Source organism: Trachypithecus francoisi, unplaced genomic scaffold (assembly GCF_009764315.1).
Source record: "Trachypithecus francoisi isolate TF-2019V2 unplaced genomic scaffold, Tfra_2.0 Lachesis_group13, whole genome shotgun sequence".
Taxonomy (NCBI): Eukaryota; Metazoa; Chordata; class Mammalia; order Primates; family Cercopithecidae; genus Trachypithecus; species Trachypithecus francoisi.
In genome coordinates this window covers 107,914,683-107,942,096 of record NW_022681458.1, presented here as the reverse complement: position 1 = coordinate 107,942,096, position 27,414 = coordinate 107,914,683, and the positions used below count along the sequence as shown (strand labels likewise).

At 46.1% G+C, this 27,414-nt stretch overlaps 1 protein-coding gene and 1 pseudogene across 1 annotated transcript in view; both read right to left on the bottom strand.

Moving 5' to 3' along the window:
• Window positions 1-1,395, bottom strand: part of MCM6 (minichromosome maintenance complex component 6) — a 43,429-nt gene extending 42,034 nt beyond the window's left edge. Inside the window, exon 1 of the mRNA XM_033231653.1 lies at window positions 1,167-1,395. Within this exon, the coding sequence (XP_033087544.1) occupies window positions 1,167-1,273 (107 nt within the window). The 5' untranslated portion in view covers window positions 1,274-1,395. The remainder of the gene's footprint in view (window positions 1-1,166) is intronic.
• Window positions 1,298-26,636, bottom strand: LOC117094226 (annotated as a pseudogene).
• Between the last annotated feature and the right edge of the window lie 778 nt (window positions 26,637-27,414).

Below are 27,414 nucleotides of genomic sequence, written 5' to 3'. Positions count from 1 at the left end.
TAATACCAGCACTTTGGGAGGCCCAGTCGGGTGGATCACCTGAGGTCGGGAGTTCAAGAGCAGCCTGATCAACAAGGAGAAACCCTCTCTCTACTAAAATACAAAATGAGCCGGGCGTGGTGGCGCAGGCCTGTAATCCCAGCTACTCCTGAGGCTGAGGCAGGAGAATCGCTTGAATCCGGGAGGCGGAGGATGCGGTGAGCTGAGATGGTGACACTGCACTCCAGCCTGGGCAACAAGGGCTAATAATTCCGTCTTAAAAAAAAAAAAAAAAGAGTTTGGAGATGGAGGGTGGTGACTGCTGCATAACGAGGTGAACGCACTTAATGTCACTGGACTGTACATTTAAAATGGCTAAATTGTCAACTTTGTTATGTATATTTTACTACAATAAAAAGAACTTCATAAGCTTTTTTCACAAGCCATTCCAAAGTGTTGACCCTCCATCCTGGAGGCCGTGGTGTATCTACTCTAGGAAAAATAACCGGTGGGTAGGTAAGGCAAGCCAGGGAGGAGGCGGGGTTATGAAGCCAGGAGCCCAGAGGCACAGAAAAAAAGAGGAGTAGTAGAGAAAAGAAAGGAAGGCCAGAGGGAAAGGGGAGCAAGGGACCCAGAAGGGAAATGGTTAGTTACTCTACAGGGCACGGCTCCGCACCCCAGCAGCTTTCAAACCACAGTTCACGCAGAAACTTTCATCAGCACAGGAGGCGAGGGTGGCCCGGGCCCTGCCCACCCCCAGCACCAGGCTACCGGCTGTGTGGCCCAGCAGGGCTCCGCCGGGATTCAATGGCACTTCGGCCTCCCACTCGACCCGGCCGCACCCAGTGGCCCAGTTACTATCCTCAGCGAGCCTAGGTTTCCGCGCCGGTCACCGGGGACTGTGCAAATACCAGGCTCGCGGGGTGGTGAGCATCAAGTGACAGAAGCAAAGCACTGGGCACGAGCGTCTTAGGGCTCGAAATGGGTTTTAGTCCAAAAAAACCCAGCCTGTTCTAGGCTCCTCGCGGCCGCCGGGCTCGGAGCCTAAAGTTGGGGGACGGGCGGGGCAACACTTTCCGGACGCGCGACCCCCAGGTTCCGGAACACCCGCCGGCCACACCGCACCTCCTGGCCCAGACACCGCGGGCTCTGGAGGCGGGCGAGGCCCCGGGCGCTCGTCGACTTACTCCTCCAAGAAGTCCAGGAACAGTTTCTGACACTTCTCGGCCACCTCGTCGCGGACCTCCAGGTGCTGGCTGCCGGCGCCCGGCTCCGCTGCCGCCGCGAGGTCCATATTCGCCCAACGCCGAGGATTCGCCTACGCCACGCTCGACCGCCACAAGTCGCTTCTTTCCAGACGCTGCAGCTTTGCGCGCGCCGCCGCCGCTTCCGCCCCGCCCCCTCTTCCGACCGGCATGGCTGGAGCCAATCGTGACACAGGAGCCGGAGATTTCGCGCCAAACCTGACCAATGAACGGCGCTTCTCCAAGAGCCCCCGCCCACGGAAAGGGATTTCGCGCCAAATGCAAAGCCCCTCTGGAGAAAGCCCATCTGCCTTTGCGTCTGCGCAGTGTAGCCGTGGCCGCGGGTATTTTTGGCTACTGGAACAAGTTCGAATCTGAGGATTTTGTCCGAGTGGTTTTTCAAATGTTCTTTAAATCATTCCACTGATATTAATTGAACGATCGGAGTAAGACTCTATGGAAGAGGAAAAAGGGGAAGATTCACATCTCCCGCTTCTACTGTCTAGTTGGAGGAAATAATGGAAACCACAGTATAAAACCCTGTAAAAGAGTCAAAGAGATGTCCAAACCTTGCCTGGGTAAGGTGGCACAATTACTGTGGTGGTGCTGACCGAGGAAAATCAGCGAAATATTTGACAGTGGCCGGGCGCGGTGGCTCACGCCTGTAATCCCAGCACTTTGGGAGACCGAGGCGGGTGGATCACCTGAGGTCAGGAGTTCGAGACCAGCCTGGCCAACTTGAAGAAACCCCGTCTCTCCTGAAAGTACAAAAATTAGCCGGGCGTGGTGGTGCACGCCTGTAATCCCAGCTACTCGGGTGGCCAACGCAGGAGAATCGCTTGAACCCGGGAGGAGGAGGTTGCAGTGGGCCGAGATCGTGCCACTGCACTCCAGCCTGGGCAACAGAGTGTGACTCCGTCTCAAAAAAAAAAAGGAAACAGAGAAAGAAATATTTTACACTGTGGTTAATCTTTTTTTTTTTTTTTTTTTTTTCCGATGAAGTCTCACCCAGTCGCTCAGGTTCGAGAGCAGTGGCGCGATCTCTGGTCACTGCAACCTCCCCCGCCCGGGTTCAAGGGATTCTCCTGCCTCAGCCTCCTGAATAGCTGGGATTGCAGGCGACCACTACTGTGCCCAGCTAATTTTTGTGTTTTTAGTAGAGACAGGGTTTTCGCCATGTTGACCAGCTGCTCTCGAACTCCTGATCCCAGGTGATCCGCCTGCCTCGAACTCCCAAAGCGCTGGGATTACAGCCGTGAGCCACAGAGCCCGGCCTTAATACCCTTCTTAAAATGCACTATTGGCTTGAGTTCTCCTTATGTTCTTTCCCCCATCTTTCCCTGACTGTTTCACTTGGTTTTTCCGCGGTCTCTTTGGCCATTCCTGGTTAGCATCCTTTGTAGGCGCCTTTTCTTCAGTAAGTCTTTTAAATGTTCTGGTTCCAGAGCTCTCATTTCCCATGAAGTCACTCTCTTGGGCGACCCTTTACACTCCCTTGGCATTAATTAACGTCTGGGTACTGATGATCTCTATATGTGTGTTTCACCAACCAGTACTTTTTTTGGCCTCCAAGACATTAAGGGAAACGGGGACCACTTCCATTTTTCGAGGCTTCTTGCATATTAAAAATATTTTTTCTTCCTTTTCTTTTTTTGAGACAAGGTCTTGCTATGTTGTGCAGGCTGACCTTGAACACCTGGTCTCCAGCAATCGGCCTGCATTCGCCTCCGAGTAGCTGGGATTTCCTGCCACCAACTTATTGAAAAAAATTTTTTTTCTTTTTTTTTTCTTTCCTTTTTCTTTTTCTTTTTCTTTTTTTTTTCTTTTTCTTTTTCTTTTTCTTTTTTGAGACGAACGGAGTCTCTCTCTGTCATTTGGCGGGAGTGCAGTGGCACATCTCGGATCACTGCAACCTCTGCCTCCCGGGTTCAAGCAATTCTCCTGCCTCAGCCTCCTGAGTAGCTGGGACTACAGGCTCACACCGCCACGCCCGGCTAATTTTTTTTGTTTTTGTTTTTGTATTTTAGTAGAGATGGGGTTTCACCATGTTGCCCAGGCTGGTCTCAAACTCCTGAGCTCAGGTAATTCGCCCACCTCGGCCTCCCAAAGTGCTAGGATTATAGGCATGAGTCTCCGCGCCCAGCCTGAAAAGATTTAAAAATGCCAGACAGAGTGGACAGAAACTCAAGTAATTATTTTAACATACGTACAAATACACTATTCACAAGATATTTACAAGTTTAACAAAAATGCTCAATGCTGGTGTGTTGCAGTGTATCTGTAATCGTATATAGTACCTCATTTGAAAATGAACACTCAGCTGGGCGCGGTGGCTCACGCCTGTAATCCCAGCACTTTGAGAGGCCAAGGTGGGCGGATCACAAGGTCAGGAGATCGAGACCGTCCTAGCTAACACAGTGAAACCCCGTCTATACTAAAAATACAAAAAAAATTAGCTGGGCGTGGTTGCGGGCGCCTGTAGTCCCAGCTACTCAGGAAGCTGAGACGGGAGAATGGCGTGAACCCGGGAGGTGGAGCTTGTAGTGAGCCGAGATTGTGCCACTGCACTCCAGCCTGGGCGACAGAGCGAGACTCTGTCTCAAAAAAAAGAAAATGAACACTCAGCCGGGCATGGTGGCTCATGCCTGTAATCCCAGCACTTTGGGAGGCCAAGGTGGGTGGATCACTTGAGGTCAGGAGTTCCAGATCAGCCTGGCCAATATGGTGAAACCCCATCTCTATTAAAAATACAGAAATTAGCCGGGCGTGGCAGCGGGCGCCTGTAGTCCCAGCTACTTGGGAGGCTGAGGCAGAGAATTGCTTGAACCCAGGAGGTAGAGGTTGCAGTGAGCCGAGATCGCACCACTGCACTCCAACCTTGGTGACAGAGCGAGACTCCGTCTCAAAAGAAAAGAAAAGAAAAGAAAATGAACACTTGAAGCCCTGTGTCCTACAGCCCTTTACAAGCTCCAGTCTGCCTGCCTACTGGACACCACCACTTGCACATATTTTAGGAACCTTGAACTCAACAGTGCTTCCTGGATATTCACAACCCTAGTGCACTTGAGCTAACCTGATTCTGCTCCATCCTCTCAAAAGGCCTCACTCTTTTCTTTCTCATTTTTCTTCTTCTCTCTTCTCTTCCTCTTTTATCCTCAGGATAGATTTCTCAGAACTAAAGTCCCATGTACAGAAGGAAAAAAAGAAAAATGACAGTGCAGAGCTCTGGGCTGATTTTCAGCTATGCTCATTGAGAAACTCAAGGCTTTCTCTTCTCAGCTCTCCATATCTCACAAGTGTTCCCTTCCTCCTTCACACACGTATCTCTGAACCAGAATAGTAGATGAGGTCTGTAAGTGAGGTTTGTGGGGATACCTTCCACAACAGGAGGAGGGTATGAGTTATGAAATATCTCTGTCACACCCCAGAAAGCTGTATATTGTGTGTGTGCTGGTGCCCAGGCCTGACTGCTATCCTTAGAAAGGCCTGTTCACAAGATTGGCCTTTGGCTGGCATTGTGAACTTGACTGGTAAATAATTCTCTACACCGATATAACACTGTCCCTTGATAAGGATGGCTCATTGTATCTAAACTGTACAATATATTGATACTGAATACCTGGGAGATTTAATTTTTTTTTTTTTTTTTTTTTGAGACAGAGTCTCACTCTGTCGCCCGGGCTGGAGTGCAGTGGCCAGATCTCAGCTCACTGCAAGCTCCGCCTCCCGGGTTCACGCCATTCTCCTGCCTCAGCCTCCCGAGTAGCTGGGACTACAGGCGCCCGCCACCTCGCCCGGCTAGCTTTTTGTATTTTTTAGTAGAGACGGGGTTTCACCGTGTTAGCCAGGATGGTCTCGATCTCCTGACCTCGTGATCCGCCCGTCTCGGCCTCCCAAAGTGCTGGGATTACAGGCTTGAGCCACCGCGCCCGGCCCAAATTTTTTTTTTTTTAAGACAGGGTCTTGCTGTGTCACCCAGGTGGGAGTGCAGTGACACAATCACGGCTCATTGCAACCTCGACTCCCTGGGATCAAGTGATCCTCCCGCCTCAGCCTTCTGAGTAGCTGGGACTACAGGTGCATGCCACCACGCCTGGCTAATTTTTGTATTTTTTGTAGAGATGGGGTTTTGCCATGTTGTCCAGGCTGGCCTTGAACTCCTGGGCTCAAGCGATCCTCTTGCCTTGGCCTCCCAAAGTGCTGGGATCACAGGTGTGAGGCACTACATCGGGGCCTCCATGATTTTCTTTTCTTTTTCTTTTTTTTTGAGACAGGGTCTTGCTGTGTCACCCAGGCCGGAGTGCAGTGACACAATCACGGCTCATTGCAACCTCGACTCCCTGGGATCAAGTGATCCTCCCGCCTCAGCCTTCTGAGTAGCTGGGACTACAGGTGCATGCCACCACGCCTGGCTAATTTTTGTATTTTTTGTAGAGATGGGGTTTTGCCATGTTGTCCAGGCTGGCCTTGAACTCCTGGGCTCAAGCGATCCTCTTGCCTTGGCCTCCCAAAGTGCTGGGATCACAGGTGTGAGGCACTACATCGGGGCCTCCATGATTTTCTTTTCTTTTTCTTTTTTTTTGAGACAGGGTCTTGCTGTGTCACCCAGGCCGGAGTGCAGTGACACAATCATGGCTCACTGCAGCCATGACCTCCTGGGCTCAAGTGATCCTCCCACCTCAGCCTCCCACGATGTGCACTCCCATGCCTAGATAATTTTTATATTTTTTGTAGAGACAAGATTTCATCATGTCACCCAGGTCAGGCTTGAACCCCTGGGTTCGGGCAATCCTCCCAAAGTACTGGGATTACAGGTGTGAGCCACCGTGCCCAGCCATCCATGATTCTTTTTAAAAAATTAGTTTAGAATAGCTTTAGATTTACCAAAAGTTGCAAAAGCTAGTACAGAATTTTCAAATACACCTTGCCTATTTTCCCTTACTGTTTAATATCTTACACTCTTTTTTTTTTTTTTTTTTTTTTTTTTTTTGAGACGGAGTCTCACTCTGTCACCCAGGCTGGAGTGCAGTGGCCGGATCTCAGCTCACTGCAAGCTCCGCCTCCTGGGTTTACGCCATTCTCCTGCCTCCCTCCCGAGTAGCTGGGACTACAGGCGCCGCCACCTCGCCCGGCTAATTTTTTGTATTTTTTTAGTAGAGACGGGGTTTCACCGTGTTAGCCAGGATGGTCTCGATCTCCTGACCTTGTGATCCGCCTGTCTCGGCCTCCCAAAGTGCTGGGATTACAGGCTTGAGCCACCGCGCCCGGCCTATCTTACACTCTTATAATACATTTATTGCAACTCAGGAACCAACTTTGGTATGTTAGTATTAACTAATATTGCACACTTTATTCAGATTTCACCAGTTTTTCCCTAATGTTCTTTTTCTCTTCCCAGATCTCATCCTGATGCCACATTACACTTAGTGGTCATGTCTCCTTAGACTCTTCTGGTTTGTAATAGTGTCTCAGACTTTCCATAGTTTTAATGCCAATGTCTCTCCATTGGGATTTGTCTAATGTTTTTGTCATGATTAGACAGTGATTATGGGTTTGGGAAGGACCATTGCAGAGGTAAAGTACACTTCTTACCATTACTTTATGATTTGGAAGCAAATCCCAGACATTGTATCATTTCATTTGTAGATATTTCAGAATGATTTTCTAAAACACAAGGGTTCTTTTTCCTGAGACATGTTTTTAGCTGGGAAGGAAACATCCTTCAAACAGCTGTAGCAGTGCAGGTTAGTGATGCTGATTATTTTAAATATAACTGTAATATTTTCCAGAATCATTGATACTTCAACTTACACTAAATAAAACCAGCAGATTAAAAAGTTACATGATTTATTGTGGGTGGTGTGCAATATTCAATAAGATATTTCTCATTATGAAGTCTTTTCTTTCAATGCAGTCAACCCTTATCTTATAAAATATTTGGTTTATGTCACTTCTTTTATTTATTATTTATTTATTTATTTATTTATTTATTTATGAGACAGCATCTCAGTCTGTCACCCAGGCTGGAGTGCAGTGGCACAATCACAGCTCACTGCAGCCTTGACCTCCTGGGCTCAGGTGATCCTCCTACCTCAGCCTCACAAGTAGCTGGGACTACAGGTCCGCACCACCATACTCAGCTTATTTTTGTATTTTTTGTAGAGATGGGGTTTCACCATGTTGCCCAGACTGGTCTTGAACTCCTGGGCTCAAGCAATACTCTTGCCTCCCAAAGTGCTGGGATTATAGGCATGAGCCATTGTGCCCAGCCTGTTCTACTTCTTATTAACAACAACAACAGCAAATACATGCTAGTGCTAACCAGTTTTCAGCAGTATGACTTTCTTCCTAATTACTTAAATAGGCAAAGTCTGATCTTGATTTCTAACAAAATAAGTTTGACTATGATGTCTAACAAAATAAGTGCAAAAGTGGCAATTTTTAGTTATTTTTATGTAATTCTTAGTTTTTTCCAAAAGCTGAACACCAGAATTCCATACACACACAGACACACACACACACTCTCACACACACACACAGCATGAGAGTTAATTTTATGTGCCAACTTGAGTGGGTCATGGGCTGCCCAGATTAAATATTATTTCTGCTTGTGTCTTTGAGGGGTTTCTGGAGGAGATTAGCATTTAAATAGACAGATTCTGTATAATAGATTGGCATGCCCAGTGTGGGTGGGAACCATCCAGTTGGTTGAGGGCCTGAATAGAACAAAAGACAGAGGAAGAAGGAGTTTGCCCTCTTTTCCCTGCCTTACTGCCTGAACTGGGACATCTTGTCTCATCTTCTACCTTCAGATGAGATTTACACCATTGGCTCCCCTGGTTTTCAGCCCTTCAGATTGGGACTGGACCACCCACCAGCTTTCCTGGGTTTCCAGCTTGCAGATGCCAGCTCATAGGATTTCACAATCTCCGTAATTGCGTGAGCCAATTCCTCATAATAAATCTCTCTTTCTCTGTCTCCTATTAATTCTGCTCTCTGGAGAACCTGACTAATACACTCACTTTTAACTTTCATATACTCAATTCATAATAACCTATCATTTTAAATATATCTTACATTATATTATAAATTAAGAAATATGAAGCTGCATACAAATTTACTCGTTTTATAGCTACTATAAAATGCTTTTATGTTCCCCTTAAGATCCTCTCAGGTTCACTTGTCTCTCATTCCAGCTCCATATGGGCTCTGAGTCGCTTGGTGATGACTCTCGCCCTCTGTGGCTCTCAGGCTTCTCTGTCGTCCCCACTGAGGAACTGGCTCATACCTCTCAGAAGCACCTTCAAGGAGAAAGGGAGTTAAGGCCCTGGAGAATCTTTGACATTGGTCAAAGACAAGAGTCAGTAATTAAATTTCTTCTCTTTAACCAATCCTCCGCAGATGGATATTTAGGTTAGGTTAGGTTACTTGCTCTCTGCTCCTCCATTAGAAATAACAGTACAAGGCCGGGCGCGGTGGCTCAAGCCTGTAATCCCAGCACTTTGGGAGGCCGAGACGGGCGGATCACGAGGTCAGGAGATCGAGACCATCCTGGCTAACATGGTGAAACCCCGTCTCTACTAAAAAATACAAAAAACTAGCTGGGCGAGGTGGTGGGCGCCTGTAGTCCCAGCTACTCGGGAGGCTGAGGCAGGAGAATGGCGTGAACCCGGGAGGCGGAGCTTGCAGTGAGCCGAGATTGTGCCACTGCACTCCAGCCTGGGTGACAGAGCGAGACTCCGTCTCAAAAAAAAAAAAAAAAAAAAAAAGAAATAACAGTACAATCAGCATCTTTGCATGTGTGTATTTCTGGAGGTTAAATTTCTGGAAGAGCTAGTCCTGGGTAAAAGGGTATGAACATTTTATGTTTTCATAAACTGTCCAATTGCTTTTCAATAAGGTCGTATTAATTTATCCTATTATCAATGCACATGGCATTTTCATTTTAAGTAAAATAAGAACCTTAAGGCAAATGGATTTAGTTCTGATCTTAGAATTACAGGCTTCAGTCTGTCAGTGGGAAAAGATTCTTTTGGGATTAGAAGCTTCCTGGTGTCTCTAAAATCTCACCCATCCCCATACTGCTCCATTCATTCATGTATTCGATCATTTTGCATCAGGTACTGTGATAGGTACTAGTGATACTGTAGTGAACAAAACAGACGCAAGTCCCTGGTTCTCATGAAGCTTACATTGTAGGGGGCAAGGTGCAGTGGAGCACACTGCAGAGTTTCGTACAATTCATTCCTTCTTGATTTTGAGCCTCAACAAGAAAATCGCTTCTGTCATTATAATATAGAGCCCAAGAATCACCCAGTATTTCACAGAGATATAAAACCCATCTCCATGGCTTGAGATTGAAAAAGAAAATTGCACATCCCACTCTTCCAGACATAAAAGAGATCTGTACTCCTCATGTGCACCTGTAGCAGGCTGCACAGGCAGCATGAGTTAACCGTCACCTTCATTAGCCCCAGGAGATATCCTAGAAATAGCAGACCGTTAAGTCTCATGTATGGTCCATGAAAAAAAAAAATGGCAGACCATTGGGTTGACAGGGAGCTCAGAAAAAGATGCACTTACAAGCAATTCAGGTGGAACCAAATGAAATATTTTTTCTGATCTGAGTGCAAGTTATGCTGAAGTAATTCAGACAAAACATGAAACAAACAAACAAACAAAAAACCCAAAAAGAGCCCATGGTGCTCTCAGCAATTGCAGAGAGGATTGTATGAATGGTGGCAGCTTTGTGGAAAGTGTTTAGTTGCACATTATGTGGCAGGCATCAAGGATGGCTAGTTTGATTTCTAGTGTGACTTCAACTAAAATGTCCAAGGGCACAACATGTGGGGGTTTTGTTGTTATGTTCCTAATTAACAAGAATGAAGGGCTGACGTGTTCTGTGATATGATACGTCTCAGTGTGTGCATTCTGTGCTTCAGTCTTCTGCTGTCCTGCAGTCCATCCTTCTGTTGGGGTATCCTGCAGTGGGCATCCATGTTTGTGGATAGGGCTTCTGGAAACTTACAGTCTAATGGTGGAGGCAGGATATGAACACAACTACAATTTGCAGAGTGATATGCAACTGTACCAAAATACATAAAGTATAAAGTGACATCAAAATGCAAGGTTACAGTAGAAATAAAGGATTCTAATTAGGATATTTACTGTAAAAAGAGAATCTATTGGGAGGCCAAAAAATCACTGATTTCTTATTTTATAGCAAATTATAATTTAAAAAATTGCAAATAATATACATTAATTGAAGGAAAGCAGAAATATAGAAAAGCAAAAGGAACAAAAACCACCCCAAATTGTACCACACAGAAATATTATTTACCATTTTGATGAGTTTCATCCTTCTACATGAAATGCATTATTGTATAAGCTCCTTTTAAAAGAAATTCAGGCTAGGCGCGGTGGCTTATGCCTGTAATTTCAGAACTTTGGGAGGCCAAGCCAGGCAGATCACTTGAGGTCAGGAGTTCGAGACTAGCATGGCCAACGTGGTGAAACCCCGTCTCTACTAAAAATACAAAAATTAGCTGGGTGTGGTGGTGCATGCCTGTAATCTCAGCTACTTGGGAGGCTGAGGCAGGAGAATCCCTTGAACCTGAGAGGTGGAGGTGAGTGAGCTGAGATGGCACCACTGCACTCCAGCCTGGGCGACAGAGTGAGACCCCGTCTCAAATAAATAAATAAATAAATAAATAAATAAATAAATAAAAAAGGCCGGGCGTCATGCCTCACGCCTGTAATCTCAGCACTTTGGGAGGCCGAGGCGGGTGGATCATGAGGTCAGGAGATCGAGACCATCCTGGCTAACACTGTGAAATGGCGTCTCTACTAAAAATACAAAAAATTAGCCAGGCGTGGTAGCAGGCACCTGTAATCCCAGCTTCTCGGGAGGCTGAGGCAGGAGAATGGCATGAACCTGGGAGGCGGATCTTGCAGTGAGCCAAGATTGCACCACTGCACTGCAGCCCAGGTGACAGAGTGAGACTCCGTCTCAAAAAAAAAAAATTAAAATTAAAAAAAAAAATTAATAATCAATAAAAGAAATTCAACAGTATATGATGAACATCTTTTCAGTTGACAAATATATTTCTGTATTATTTTAATGGCTATATCTATTACTATAAAGACCATCCATGTAGTATATTTTAAAAAATTTAAATCTTTAGATAATTTTGATGAGAAATTAATGAGTCAAAAGGGAATCACATTTTACTACTCTTAATATATCTGCCAGAGCATCCTCCAGAAAACTTTCACATGCTCACCAGCATATGATAGTGCTGTTACAATTATTACTCTCCTTGTCAATTTAAAAGGGGAAAAAATGAGACCATGTTTACTTCTCACATATATTTTAATAATTTCCCAGGGCACCTCACCAGCTTTCAATCGGTTCAGTTCAGTGGATTGCACTCAACTAGGATTTCTTGGAATGTTCCATTGTGTCTTGTACAACGGTGTTCTCTCCTCTTGCATTTCACACAAAGGGCCCTCACTCTGAGAGTACATCTTCCTCATTGTCTTAGTCCTCAGAAATGGAGATCGGTGTGCAGGAGGTTTACTGGGGAGTGCTCTGGGGATCAATAGCTAGTGGGGACAGGGAGAGCATGAATGGGCAGAGGGAGAAATTGAACTGCTGTGCGGTTGCAACAAAGACCTCGGTGGAGCCCACAGGGAGCTCCGCAGCTCAGATGATCCTTCAGAGTGGCTCCAAATCAGGCAAGGGGGCTGGGCCTTTTATCCAGCATCAACCAGTCATGGGATGCAGGCTGCCGTTGGGGAAGTAGTGTAAGTGTGGGTGAACCAGCTTATTTCAGTCAAGGGCAATTCCTAGGGAGAGAGGTATGAACTGTCAATAGCCAATGAGGTCCTAAAGTTGGTATCTGGGCTGCACATCATGGCATCCACTAGAGCCCACCCTTGTACCTGCTCTGTATAGTAACACGACTGCATTTCAGAACAGCACTTACAGGATCCTGGTTGGCCTCTTTTCCTAAGGAAACTTACAAGAGGCAGGCTAATAGGATGAACTACAGCCGATGCAGCTGGAGCTGAACTTGAGCCTACAACTGATACTGATCATGATTCCCTCCTCTACCACCTATTCCCAGATTCCCCTCTTAGCTAGCACCTTTTCTAGTCTAGGTGGCTTACCTGGTGGAGTGACACAGACCTTCATTCCTGAGGGACCTGTCTTTGGTCACTATACTTTTTCAGGCCATGGCTGATATACTTGTCCGTTTACTGTGGTTGTATGAGAAGTGCTGGATTATCTGGGTGTCAAACCTTTACCCTGCTCCCACTATATAACAGACACCTGACCTCTTCTTGCTGCTCAGGTCAGTTAAACCTGCTAATATTATGACCCTTTGGCTTGCCGGCAGGCATGTGGAGCCTGAAATGGCAGAGCAGCAGCCACAGTTTAAAGTTTCAAGGAGCTCTTCTTGTGTCTCCTGGTGCAAGTGTTAGACCTGTAGGAACTAGGATGTCTAGAACCACAGAGTCTCCAGCTGTGGGGAAGGAAGCAGCAATTTCCCAAGTGGATCACCAGAAGAGATGGTGTGCAGGGCCACTCCTTCCACCTCTTGTATCCTGGACCCTTGTATTCTATCTCATGGGGACTATGCATCTTTTTTTTCGAGATGGAGCTTCACTCTCGTCACCCAGGCTGGAGTGCAATGTGCGATCTCGGCTTACTGCAACCTGCGCCTCCTGTGTTGGAGCGATTCTCCTGTCTCAGTCTCCCGAGAAGCTGGGATTACAGGTGTGTGCTACCATGCCCACCTGCTTTTTTTTTTTTTTTTTTTTGAGACGGAGTCTCCCTCTGTTGCCAGGCTGGAGTGCAGTGGTGCAATCTCAGCTCACTGCAACCTCCATCTCCCAGGTTCAAGTGATTCCCCTGCCTTGACCTCCACACCCACCACCTGGCTTATTTTTTATTTTTATTTTTATTTTTTTTATTATAGTAGAGATGAGGTTTCACCATGTTGGCCAGGCTGGTCTCAAACTCCTGACCTCAGGTGATCTGCCTGCCTTGGCCTCCCAAAGTGCTGGGATTACAGGCATCAGTCACCGTGCCTGGCTGGACTATGCATCTTAAAACAGTAGCTGAGTTAAGGCACAGACCATATTTGGAGGTGGTGCCCCTGCCTTGTACAATAACATCTCTAAGCTGGCGCCTTGGTTGAGCTTCCAAAAGGCCCTTCTATCACCCTGTAAGTCATGAAGCTTCTGGGCAGTTCAGTGAGTAATAGGATCAGTATCAGGAACTCACTGGAGCTGGGAGAGTGAGCTGTCAGAGTAGCTGATTAAAGCAATAAGCCAAAAATGAAAGAGCGAAGCCTTTAATGACTTACTGTGATGGTAAAAGTGAGTTTAAAGCTGGAGAAAGCGCCAACTCCTGCTTCATTTCCCCTATGAAATGATGCAGTGGATGAGGCTCAGGGGGATCAGCACAGACATGGCAGTCTCTTGGGCAAAAGGCTCCAGCAGTTTTATGGACCCTGAAGTGGAGAGGGTTTGGGGTAGAAAAGTCCTGGGTGCTTAGTCAGATTGGGGAAAAAGTGTCTTCAGGGTTCTTCCTCCTCCCCCTATAAGGAGACCTCAGCAGAGGAGGTCAAGGAGGAGCTCTGCCCAAGGTCTCAGATGGTGACCCAGAGACAAAGGCACCAGGCTAGGAATATAAATGCATGAAGAGAATGGCTGGCCAGGGGAGCCTGAGTCCTTGACTGCAACTTCCTTTAGAAACCAGGATGCACCGGCTGTGCACCATGAATGGCGTGGAGAGGGAAGTTTTCCCTGAGAGGCCTGCCAGGTAGTCTTTGTAATTGCTTATGGTCAGGCCTGAAAAAATCACAGATAGGTGTTTAACCAAGGGCCAGACTCCTCAACCCGTAGATCCTGTGGTATTGTGCCTATTGCTTTGCTGTAAGGTGGGACTCTGAGTCTGAGCTGTGGGTGATTCCATGTTAGTGCATCAAACTTTGTAAACACCGGGACACTGCTACTAGATGAGACCTCAAAGCCAGAAAATGAAAACCCATACAGTTGGGGTGATCAGATCCAACACCAGGCCGTGGGGGCTACGAAGTCTGGTGGAGTCACAGGAATGAGAAGAGACAGGTTAATAGAGAAAGTGGGACCAGGGGGCCAATGCTAGTATGGGGGCTGTGAAGGCCCCAGGCTCTGGGAGCCCATACTGTATTTATTGGTGATCAAACAAAGAAACAGGTGGTGAGGATGTGGGTGTTAAAAGGAAGCGGTGTATCAAGCGAATGAGCTACAGCTGTGACAGTTTAGCATTTTCTTTGCAACATATGGCTACTTGAGATAATGGGAGTGCTAGAAACAAGGAGCCAGCAAATCTAGACACATTCCGGAGGCCAGGAGGGGTTTTAGACCCTGGACCCCAGTCGTGTTCCAAGCCCTGCCTCAGTTTCTCTCCCAACACTCAGCTTTTCTCCTAACACATACCTAAAACATGTGCTGAGTCCAGTAAAGGTAAATTGCTGCTGGAGGTTGGAAGGGTCCAAAGTTATCAATTTGCTAAGAAGTGAGTGGTTGGTTTCCTCCAGGGATGGTGCCACACTGAGGGCTTGACATTGAGTTCTGTTGCTGTCAGATAATGAGAGGTGAAGCCAGCTGGACTTCCTGGGTCGAGTGGGGACTTGGAGAACTTTTCTGTCTAGCTCTAGGATTGTAAACACGCCAATCAGCACTCTGTGTCTAGCTAAAGGATTGTAAATGCACCAATCAGCACTCTGTAAAAACGCACCAATCAGCACTCTGTGTCTAGTTAAAGGATTGTAAATGCACCAGTCAGCACTCTGTAAAATGGACCAATCAGCACTCTGTAAAATGGACCAATCAGCAGGATGTGGGCAGGGCCAAATAAAGGAACAAAAGCTGGCCACCCGAGCCAGCAGCAACCCGCTTGGATCCCCTTCCATGCTGTGGAAGCTTTGTTCTTTCTCTCTTCACAATAATCTTGCTGCTCCTCACTCTTTGGGTCCACGTCACCTTTAAGAGCTGCAACACTCACCATAAAGGTCCACGGTTTCATTCTTGAAGTCAGCAAGACCAAGAACCCACCAGAAGGAATAAATTCCAGACACAATAGGATATTTGGCAGTAAAATAAACTAGATCAATCTCAGTGAGTGGGAACTCACATTGGGCCCATAGCCTCCATCCCTGCCACCTGCCTACTTTCAAGAGACTGTTGTACCTGATTTGCAATGACTGATGACAGAAGCAGGTTGACGTCGAATGGTCAAGTCATTCTGTCCACCAGAATTCCATGGTGGATACTCTCTGGTGAGTGTTAACACATGATACTAAGATCTTTACATTTTGTTCCTGCTTCTGTAGTTCCACCCATGTGATTTTTGGGCAAGCCTCCTTGCTCCTAACTTCCAATCTTTCTCTTTTCAGGTCCCTGACTAATCAGCCTAGCCATTCACTAATGTCCACAAATGTATGTGTGTTCTTCTTACCTTGGGCCACTTCCCTTTCCATACAAAATACATAACCAGAGGCACCACCCACTGGAAAGATTTTAAGTCTTTCAAGGCCACCCTTAAGTGTTTGTAGTATAACAGTAGCAGCCTCTTACCAAGTCAGCCCAACCACGAAACAAACATTGCCCTTTCCATCCTCTGCCAGCTGGTCTCAAGGGAGATTCCTTTGCCCCTCTTCCTCCAACTCCAAACATGACCATAAGTTTGAGCTGAGGAAGAGAACAGACCCAAAGTGGTGGTGACATGAAACTCGGGGAGTCCTGATTATTACCCAGCTTACTTGGGTCCTTCTACTTGTGTCCAATCCCAAGTGTCCAACTACTATATATACATATATATATATTTTGTGTGTGTGTGTGTGAGAGAGAGAGTCTTGCTCTGCCACCCAGACTGGAGTGCGGTGGTGAGATCTCTGCTCACTGTAACATCTGCTTCCCAGGTTCAAGTGATTCTCATGCCTCAGCTTCCGGAGTAGCTGGGACTACAGGCATGTGCCACCACGCCCAGCCAATTTTTTTGTATTTTTAGTAGAAACGGGGTTTTGCCATGTTGGCCAGGCTGGTCTTGAACTCCTGACTTTAAGTGATCTGTCCACCTCAGCCTCCCAAATTGCTGGGATTACAGGCGTGAGCTACTGTGCCCGGCTGGCAACTACTATCTTATGATGCTTTTAGCCCTTGTAACTTGGTGACTCTGAAAGAATCCAGCACACAATGGGAAGATCTGGCTGCACAGTCACTTGATGTCCTATAATTAGGTGCTCTATCTCCACCAGGTCCCTGTAGCCAGCCAGGGTCTCTTTTCTGAACGGTGTATAGTTCTCTGCTGCAGATGGCATAGTCTTACTCCAGAACCTAGGAGTCTATGTTGTGATTCTCCTACTGGGGCTTCCTATGAACTCCACATGGCATCATTTCCTACTACAGATACCTTTAGTAGCATAGGATCTGCTGCTTGAACCATAGCCTGGAACTGCTTTAGAGCCCTCTCCTGTGCTAGGCACAGCTCAAAACTGACAGCATTCCATGTAGATGGGTCAGAGCAGTGTTGTTTGAAGGTTCTGTTCGATAGTTATTTAGTTATTAGTTCCATGTATTCTGGACTTGGGAAGTGCAAAGAAACCAAGAAGTTATTATTATTATAACACTTTTTGAATGTCTTACAAAAAATGAAGCACTGTAAAATTGTTATTTATTGAACAAATTTCTCTTCAGTCATGATATGGCTTGGGTATTTGTCCCCTCCAAATCTCATGTTGAGACGTAATTCTTAGTGTGGGAGGTGGGGCCTGGTGGAAGGTGTTTGGCTCATGGTGGCAGATCCCTCATGAATGGCTTAGCACCATCGCCTTGGTGATGAGTGAGTTCTCGCCCTGAGTTCATGTAAGATCTGGTTAAGTGTGTGGCATCTCTGCCCTCTCTCTTCCTCCCATGTGACGTGCCTGCTTCCCCTTTGCCTTCCACTGTGATTGTCAGTTTCCTGAGGCCCTCACCAGAAGCAGATGCTGGCACCATATTTCCTTACAGCATGCATTAGAACCATGAACCAATTAGTTCTCTTTTCTTTATAAATCACCCAGTCTCGGGTATTCCTTTATAGTAACAGAAAAATGACCTGATACAATTCACAAAAATCAAACCAGTGGAGTGCATTCTACAGCTATCACTGTAGAAATTGTAGACTTTTAAAGGCAAAGGCAAGGAATTCCAGTAAACAAATCTTCCTTTAGGATGCTCTTTTATGACAGGTTTCTTCAAAAACATCCAAGAAATGTTTTACTTTCCTATCACCTTAAAATAAAAATAAAAAAAAACCCCAGAAATTTAGCATTTCAAATGATAAATCTACATAGGCATTTTCAAAAGCCATTTTGTATATGTGTTTAGCCCCACCATGTTTGCTCGCCTCATTGAATATTCTGGTGACAATACTAAGAACACAAAGGAATTTCAGAATTAGCATTTTAATGCTTCTCACAAGTAAAAAAGTCAATTGAGGCTCATTCTGAAGGGAATGTTAAGTTTGCTATGTGGAGGCTGTGGCCGATAACCAGTCAGCAGCACTAAAGCTGAGTGTGGATGTCAGCTGTTTTCTTGCAAAGTGGAAATGTTAGCTCTCCCAAATTGGACCCAGCGACAGTCCAGATGTGGGAGTCTATTACAAAAGAAAGCAGGTTCTGAGTTGCTCTAAGAAAGAAGACTACAGCAGGCCGGGCGCGGTGGCTCAAGCCTGTAATCCCAGCACTTTGGGAGGCCGAGACGGGCGGATCACGAGGTCAGGAGATCGAGACCATCCTGGCTAACATGGTGAAACCCCGTCTCTACTAAAAAATACAAAAAAAACTAGCCGGGCGACATGGCGGGCGCCTGTAGTCCCAGCTGCTTGGGAGGCTGAGGCAGGAGAATGGCGTAAACCCAGGAGGCGGAGCTTGCAGTGAGCTGAGACCCGGCCACTGCACTCCAGCCTGGGCGGCAGAGCAAGACTCCGTCTCAAAAAAAAAAAAAAAGAAAGAAGACTACAGCTAATCTTATTTAATTTGAGAAACTTGTCTCTGATCAGCAATTTCTTTTTCTTTTTCTTTTTTTAAGAGACAAGGTCTTGCTCTGTTGCCCCAGCTGGAGTCAGTTTACTGCTGCCTTGAACTCCTGGGATCAAGCAATCCTCCTGCCTCAGTCTCCTGAGTAGCTGGGACTACAGGCACATGCCACCATGCCCAGCTAATTTTTTTTATTTTTGGTAGATAGAGGGTCTTGCTATGTTGCCCAGGCTCGTCTTGAGCTCCTGACCTCAAGCGATCCTCCCACTTTGGCCTCTCGAAGTGTTGGGATTATAGGCGTGAGCCACCACGCCTGGCTAGCAATTTTTAAATATGAATTGCTGGATGATCTGCTCTTCTTTGTTAGAACAGATTTATAAGAACACTCATTCAAAGATATATCTGACCGAATATGTTAAAAAGTAGAATAGTTGGCTGGAGGCTGAGGTGGGCAGATCACCTGAGGTTGGGAGTTCAAGACGAGCCTGACCAACATGGAGAAACTCTGTTACTACTGAAAATACAAAATTAGCTGGGCATGGTGGCATATGCCTGTAATCCCAACTACTTGGGAGGCTGAGGTAGGAGAATCACTTGAACCCCGGAGGTGGAGGTTGCAGTGAGCCGAGATCGCACCATTACACTCCAGCCTGGGCAACGAGAGTGAAACTCCATCTCAAAAAACAGAAAAACAAAACAAAACAAAAGGTAGAATAGTTAATTTGGAAATTTCTATAATAGATTTGACTAAATTAGAAAAATGAATAACTATTTTGAAGCCCAAATAATCCATCAATATATGCAATCTACTTACTTTTACAAACAGATGGGAAAAAGGAAATTGGTTAAAAATGTTACTGCTTACATCCTTTCAGACCTCCAAATGCATACACTATTTGGATATGTAAATATAAATTTCCCTGAGCAGTACGACGATATGTTATCTAGGTCAGAGTCCTGGTCAGAAACATATGGCACACTCAAACAAAATATGCTTGAAGAGTTATGTAAAGAATTCGTAAAGATTTGGGAAGCTTTAAAGGAAATCAGAAAGGATTGGTGAAGTAGCCTAGAGCCAGCAACCACAGGAAGCTACTAGCACCTTTAGGTCTGAAGAAGCAGAGAGGGAGCAGCTAATGGGGTCTAAGAAGCAGCTGTACTTGTAGAGAGGAGGCTGTGACCTTCAGGAGAGGAAAGTAGCTATGGCTAGAATGTGGTCCAGCAAAGAAAGAAAATAAATATCCTGACCTTTTTCTTCTCCCTCCATTTGATCTGCTGTTGTTTTCCAATGACCAAACCCGTTGGGGAAGGTGCTTGGTTGATGCAGTCCATAGAGGTTGGCCTCCCAGGACACAAAGCAGAGTGGAAAAGGGCAGTAAGTGGACAAGGGAAGGGCAAACAGAGAATGTCCAGCTCACTGGAAGAGCTTTCTTTCTTTTTTTTTTTTTTTTTTTTTGAGACGGAGTCTTGCTCTGCCACCCAGGCTGGAGTGCAGTGGCCGGATCTCAGCTCACTGCAAGCTCCGCCTCCCGGGTTTATGCCATTCTCCTGCCTCAGCCTCCCGAGTAGTTGGGACTACAGGCGCCCGCCTCGTCGCCCGGCTAGTTTTTTGTATTTTTTTAAGTAGAGACGGGGTTTCACCGTATTAGCCAGGATGGTCTCGATCTCCTGACCTCGTGATCCGCCCGTCTCGGCCTCCCAAAGTGCTGGGATTACAGGCTTGAGCCACCGCGCCCGGCCTGGAAGAGCTTTCAATGACAATGAACACACATATAGGTAGTCCTTGCTTTGGGTGGTTCTGATATATATTATTTTCAGTTACCACTGTTAAGTTAAATTACATCAGTCCCCCAATGTCGTTCAAATTTCAGTTTTCATGGTATATTAATTGTGAGTAATTGCATAAAATACACTTCACTGTCACCTCTTCAGGTCAGAAATTACTCCATAAATAACAGATGTGTGTCATAATAGGTGATCAACTTGTCATTTCTTTCAAAATCTATTGGTGATCAGTCACTATACATGTTATTCAGTTCATGCACAGACGACAAAGTGTGTAGTTGTGTTGCCTCCATGTCTCCCACCGATGAATCCATGTGATATTTTTATTTTTATTTATTTATTTTTTGAGACGGAGTCTCACTCTGTCACCCAGGCTGGAGTGCAGTGGTGCGGTCTCGGCTCACTGCAAGCTCCGCCTCCCAGGTTCACGTCATTCTCCTGCCTCAGCCTCCCGAGTAGCTGGGACTACAGGTGCCTGCCACTGCGCCCGGCTAATTTTTTGTATTTTTAGTAGAGATGGGGTTTCATCGTGGTCTAGATCTCCTGACCTCGTGATCCACCCACCTCGGCCTCCCAAAGTGCTGGGATTACAGGCATGAGCCTCCGCACCTGGCCAATATTTTTAAAAATAGATATTCAAAAGAGGGCATTAGCCAACAAAGATGACAGTGCAGCAAAGGAACAAAACATGTTAACTCCGGAAGTGAAATTTGCATCAAACATAAATGACACTGCAGTAAGAAATAGCTAACCATGGGAGTGTTGACACTGCCACCATTTGAGAAACTCCAGTTATATAGCATAAATGAGGAAAGAGGTTGTGATGGAAAGGATGAAGATTTCCTAGAGGAAGTGGCAATAGCAAAAAAACTTCACATTCAAATATTTTGAAGATATTTCATGGTTTTGAAAGCATAACAGATAAAATGTTGGAAGCTGATCTGAATTTAGGATGAAGTTTGACAATTTACCAAAGCATAGAAGAAATGGTCACCCCAAGCTGTGTGCAGCAGTGCACGCCTGTAGTTGCAGCTGTTTGGGAGGCAAGGGAGAAGGATTGGTTGAGCTCTGGAGTTCAAGACTAGCCTGAGCAACATAGGGAGACCCTGTCTCTTAAAAAAACAGTCATTCTATAGTAAAAGTTACACCACAAGAAGAAGTGAAGCATTGTTCAAACTACTCTTCATATTTTTTTTACAAAGGCATAAACCATTTTAATTTTCAATGTTTCTAATGTTTTAAATTGTAATATGCTAAATAAATATTAGTTTCACTATTTTTTCTGTGTTTTGAGATGGAGTGTTGCTCTGTCACCTAGGCTGTAGTGCAGTGGCACGATCTAGGCTCACTGCAAGCTCTGCCTCCCAGGTTCATGCCATTTTCCTGCCTCAGCCTCCCAAGTAGCTGGGACTACAGGCGCCTGCCACCACGCCTGGCTAATTTTTTAGTATGTTTTTAGTAGAGACATGGTTTCACTGTGTTAGCCAGGATGGTCTTGATCTCCTGACCTCGTGATCTGCCCAACTCGGCCTCCCAAAGTTCTGGGATTACAGGCGTGAGCCACCGTGCCCAGCCACTATTTCTTTGATTTCTCTATATTCTTATAACTAACAGTAAGGGAATTTTTAACATTTGACAAAAATTTTTAAAGATCATAGGACAATCATATTTTACCCTTTGAGTATTAACATTGCTTTGCATGGTCATTTTTAGGGTCCCACATAATTGTGCAAAGTAAGGACTTCTTGTACTGTGCTTTTCAATGGCTGATTAACATTCTACAATATGGATATAGCATTATTTAATCCTCTACTAATGGACATTCAGGTTGTTTGCATTTCTTTCTCTTGTATAAACAATGCTACAATAGATATCCTTAAACACATCTCATTTTGTGCACCTGTATTCTTAGGCTACGTTCTTTTTTTTTTTTTTTTAAGAGTTGGGGTCTCGCCCTGTCACTGAGGCACTGAGACTGGAATGCAGTGGTGCACTCGCAGCTCACTACAGCCTTTAATTTTAACTCCTGGGCTCAAGTGATCCTCTTGCCTCAGTCCTCCATAGTAGCTGGGATCACAGGTGCCAGCCACCTCACCCAGCTAAGGCTAAATTCTGAGAGAGAGGCATTACTGGGTTAAAGGAAATGTACATTCACATTTTGATACACACAGCCAAACTGCCTGCTTGAAAGGATGTATGTTTGTACTCCACCAACAGCACCTCAAAGTTCCCAATTCTCCACCCTGTGGTGAACAATAAGTATATTTTATTTTCATTGCCAGTTTGTCACCTCACTGTTGTTTCAATTCATGATCACCAGGGAAGCTGAATAGTTTTAAAGAATAAGGTTTTAAAAAGGTATCTGAAAAGAGTTCCTAGCTGGGCACAGTGGCTCACGCCTGTAATCTCAGCATTCTGGGAAGCTGAGGTGAGTGGATCATTTAAGATCAGGAGTTTGAGACCGGCCTAGCCAACATGGTGAAACCCCATCTCTATTAAAAATACAAAAATTAGTCGGGCGTGGTAGTGGGCACCTGTAATCCCAGCTACTCAGGAGGCTGAGGCAGGGGAATCGCTTGAACATGGGAGGCAGAGGTTGCAGTGAGCCAAGATCCTGTCACTGCACTCCAGCCTGGGCAACATAGAGAGACTCCACATCAAAAAAAAAAAAAAAAAGTTTCTTCAGTATTACTTACTTTGAAAGCAGAGAATTTTCTTGCTCTAGGAACATGGTATCTTTATCCATGAGAAATAGTAGCAGCTACCAGTTTAATGTTCTGGGTAGAAATTATGAGTCTGGCAGCTCATTTTAAATAAGCGAATACATAATGATTTGAAGAAAGACTGTAGAGAAAAAGTGGTAAGATTTTACAAAGTGCCTTAGGCAGACAGCTCATTTTAAAGAAAGGCCTATGGGTCATATTTTCATCTCTCAACTAAATATATTCACACACACTATCAAACACAAAGGTATATAATACACTGTCAGGTGTGAATGTAAAAATAAAACTTCTAGAATAAATACATTTTATCTTTGGTTTATTATTACCAGCTTTATCTCCGAACTTCCAAAACTAAGTCATCAGTTTGTAAGTAATATCAGGCACATGCCATATACTCATCATTATGCTATGAATATGGGACTACAAAAAGTTTAAAATGTGGTCAGGGCATGGTGGCTCACACCTGCACTTCCAGCACTTTGAGAGGCTGAGGCAGGTAGCTCAGGAGTTTGAGGCCAGCCTGGGCAACATAGTGAGACCCCATCTCTACAAAAAATAAAAAATTGTCTGGGTGTGTGCCTGTAGTCCTAGCTCCTTGGGAGCTGAGGTGGGAAGATCACTTGAGCCCAGGAGGTTGAGCTGCAGTGAGTTATGATTGCCACTGCCCTCCAGCCTGGGTGACAGAGTGAGACCCTGTCTGAAAAAGAAAAAAAAAAAAAGTTTAAAATGTGGTCCCTACCCATAGCATTAACAATACCTGTTTAGTGAATATATTTTTTATGTCAGGAGCTATAGAAGAGTCTTCGCTTATGGGTCTCATTTAATCCTCATACTCTTTCAAGGAAAGCATCATTTACTCCACTCTACAGATGTGAATTCTGTGCTCAGAACTATACCTAGTGTCAGGTCAAAATCTGAACCTGAAGTTTTCTGATTCCACGCTGCTACACCAAATTGTTTAAAACCTAGTTAAAGAGGCCAGGCATGGTGGCTCATGCCTGTAATCCCAGCACTTTGGAAGGCCAAGGCCGGTGGATCACTTGAGATCAGGAGTTCGAGAACAGCCTGGCCAACATGGTGAAACCCCACCTTACTAAAAATATAAAAACTAGCTGGGGGTGGTGGCGCACACCTGTAATCCCAGCTACTCAGGTGGCTGAGGCAGGAGAATCGCTTGAACCCAGGAAGCAGAGGCTACAGTAAGCCAAGATGGTGCTACTGCATTCTAGCCTGAGCAACAGAGTGAGATGCTGTCTCCAAAAAAACTCCCCAAAAACAAAACAAAACAAAACCTAGTTAAAGAGACAAAGTAACAGAAATTTTAGAGAAAAATTAGGTGTGAAACCATGTTTTTTTTTTTTTTTTTTTTTTTTTTAGAATACCAGTTCATATTTAATTACCACAAATCACAGGAGCACTGGACATGGCTTTAGTGAGTGGGCCTCATTCAGTTCAGGCAGCTAAAGGGAGGGGGTGTCCTCCTATTCCTCTCCCTGGAGCTAAATATGCATCTGGGAAAAAGTAGGCTCTGGAGCACAGAGGTTTTGGGATTTTTTGTTTGTTTTTTTGTTTTGTTTTGTTTTTGAGACGGAGTCTTGCTTTTGTTGCCCAGGCTGGAGTGCAATGGTATGATCTCGGCTCACTGCAATCTCTGCCTCCCAGGTTCAAGTGATTCTCTTGTCTCAGCCTTCTGAGTAGCTGGGATTACAGGTGCCCGCCACCATGCCTGGCTAATTTTTGTATTTTTAGAGACGGGGTTTTGCCATGTTGGCCAGGCTGGTCTCGAACTCTTGACCTTGTGATCCTTCCACCTCAGCCTCTCAAAGTGCTGGGATTACAGGCATGAGCTACTGTGCCCAGCCACGTAGAGGTATTTTTTGGAGTAAAAAGAACTGAACTCCCAACACTGGGTAAAACTGCAAAAAGAAAAACGCCTGTGCCAGGCACTAGCTACAAGGCTGCACTGGATAAGGAAAGCTTGGGTCCTGTAAGTTTTAGGACAGGAATTTCTCCTTGGTCAAGTTTTCCCTGGCACCTGGCACATAGGAATGTGCTTGAGGAGCAAGTGTTCAATGAGCCCGAGAGCACTCAGGATGATTTCCAGATAATTGGGTTCAGGAATCTACTGGGAGGAGCTTAAACCTAGAAGTTCCTTTTTTAGAAGTTTCAATATGGCTCCCTAGCTTAGAGAAGACAGACGATGTGGGAAGGAGGCCTGAGGAGAGGACTCAGGCTGGCAGAAGGGAGCAGGGCGCACACGAGCCCAGACCCTGACACCCTTCCAAGGGCGGTGACTAGGTGGCTACTACACAGCACCGGCCTGCTGCGGAGTTCAAAACTAGAAGGGGTTATATGAAAGTGTTCCCAGGACATGGAGCTGCCCTGGGCTGAGTCCAGTCACCTGTCAGCCTTGGTGGTTCCCATCCCCACAGCACCCCAGCACCACTTGCCTGAGGAACCGGCTCTGTGCTACACAGGCCCAGGCCTGAGGGCTCACCCAGAAGCACTCAGCTGCCAACGTGGGAAGGATTGAGTGCCCCCAGCCTCAGCCGAGCCCCACGTACGTGGTGACATTCCAGCGAGGCAAGGTCATCGGCACCTCACGCCCGTGTTTACAGGCCCCTCACCTGAGCCACTGGACCTTCTCTTTGATGAAGTGCTTGCCCAGCAGTGGGTCAGCTCCAGGTACAGGCTGTGCTGAAGAGGCAGGTAGTCCAAATACAGGCGGGGGTGTCTTCTTGGGAGCGGCCTTCTCCATCTGGGTGCCCTCGGGCCACTCATTGAAGGAGATGATGGAGCTGCTCTTGGGCCTCACCCCTGGGGGCCGCCTGCAGGGCCCTGTCAGAGTCCTTGCCATTGACCCTGTTCTCCGTATTGTGGTTGTTCCAGGCCTGTATGCTAGTGTCTATCTATGTAGCCAGGCCCCACGCTGGGAATGGACATGAGGTTGTTGGCATCACAAAAGTTCTTCACAGCTTTCCGGTTCTGATGGGAGGAGCCTCAGGAGAAACTGCTGGAGACAAAATAGGTGGACATGCTGTCAAATCCCACAGCCAGGACATGTGGGTGGGGCCCTCTTCCACCAGCAGCACTATGAAGACCCCATAGTGGGGCCTGTTTGGTGTCAGGAGGTGGGTCCAGGCCTCAAGGGATGTCAGGTATGAGCCATAGATAAAAAAGAGTGGGGTGCTCTTGCCCACGCTGTTCTTCCAGGGATAAAATGCACCATGGGAGTCATCCATGTCAATGATATACTTGATGTTGTCACATACAGTGATGTCATCCTGGCCTCCTGGGGTTGGATGTGGATGTGGGGTTGGGTATGGATCCGGTCACCTGGATCTGCACTGATGGGTGGTGTCCAGAATGGCAGGTACCAGGTCATCGGAGGGTTCCCTGTGACCATCAGCCATGCCGGGTGGATACCAGGAAGGGACCAGGACACTGGGGTCCCAGTAGCCATAGGGCCCCAGCTCCATGTAGAAGCTGAGCCCAAGTCATCTAGGGGGCTGTGGCAGCTGTGGGGGTAGCTGGCCGAGATCTTGGGGTCCCAGTGAATGTAGTGGCCCCCACATTGAGGGCTGCGATACCACGGGGTAGAAGGTGGGCAGGTCCAAGTGGACGCGCAGGCTCTGCCTGGGGACCCCTCCAGGCGTCACTCCAAGGGTGCCAGCTCCAGGCCCGGGCTCCCGCCCGCCTCCCACAGTGCCAAAACCATGTGGTTTTGATAGTAAGATAGTCACGTTTTTCATTGGTTGAATAACCTGCAATATAGTGAATGGACAGGTGAGTATTTGGAAGATCCTGAGCAGCTTTTGGAGCAGAAGACTCATTTCTGTAAGTGCTGGGAGAGAGAAGCAGGCCTGGGGAAAGGAGGGTTGAAGGTATGTCCGGTCTGATGAGATAAAAGGACAACGTTTTATGGCTGAGCAAGGGGAAGAAATGGCAAATGCAGCCCATCTGGAGAGAGAACATCAGGGGCTGGTGGTGTGGGTGCTGCTGTGCTGATGAGGAAATGTAAGACAACTGTGAAAGAAAAATACAATCTTGGGAACCCAAACCAGCTAAGCCAAAGGAAAAGTTAAACTTGGGAACTGAGTCATACACAAAAAACCTTTTTTTGTTCCCAGATGGCTGTAACTTCACATGCTTACTTTATCTTATGCAAAATATAGATTTACTGAGCTGAGACAAATGCATAATTGACTATCCCCCTACTCCTTTATTTTCACATGTAAAATGTAGATTCACTGGGCCTTAATCAAAGCCTCACAAGAATGCATCCGCTTGCCTCACTGCCTACCCTCCCTCCTTTTTTTCCCCCTTCCTCTTCTGCTTGCTTTTTCCCCTTTAAATATTGACGTTCCCCAGACCTTCTCTGTAGAAAGCACGGGTCACAGATCCAACTGTAACTTGTGTTTTGTTTCCCAGGCTTGTCCTCAACTCTAATCAGCTAATTTGCCTCAGTCACTTTTTGGTTTACACCACCACGTGGTGAACAAAGCACTCCTTTGGTGAGTTAGCCAATCATTTGTGCAGATGTTGACATTTGGCAGAAAGTGGAAAAATAAAAATGTTTGTATTAATCTGAGTCTATCTGACTTTTGAGAA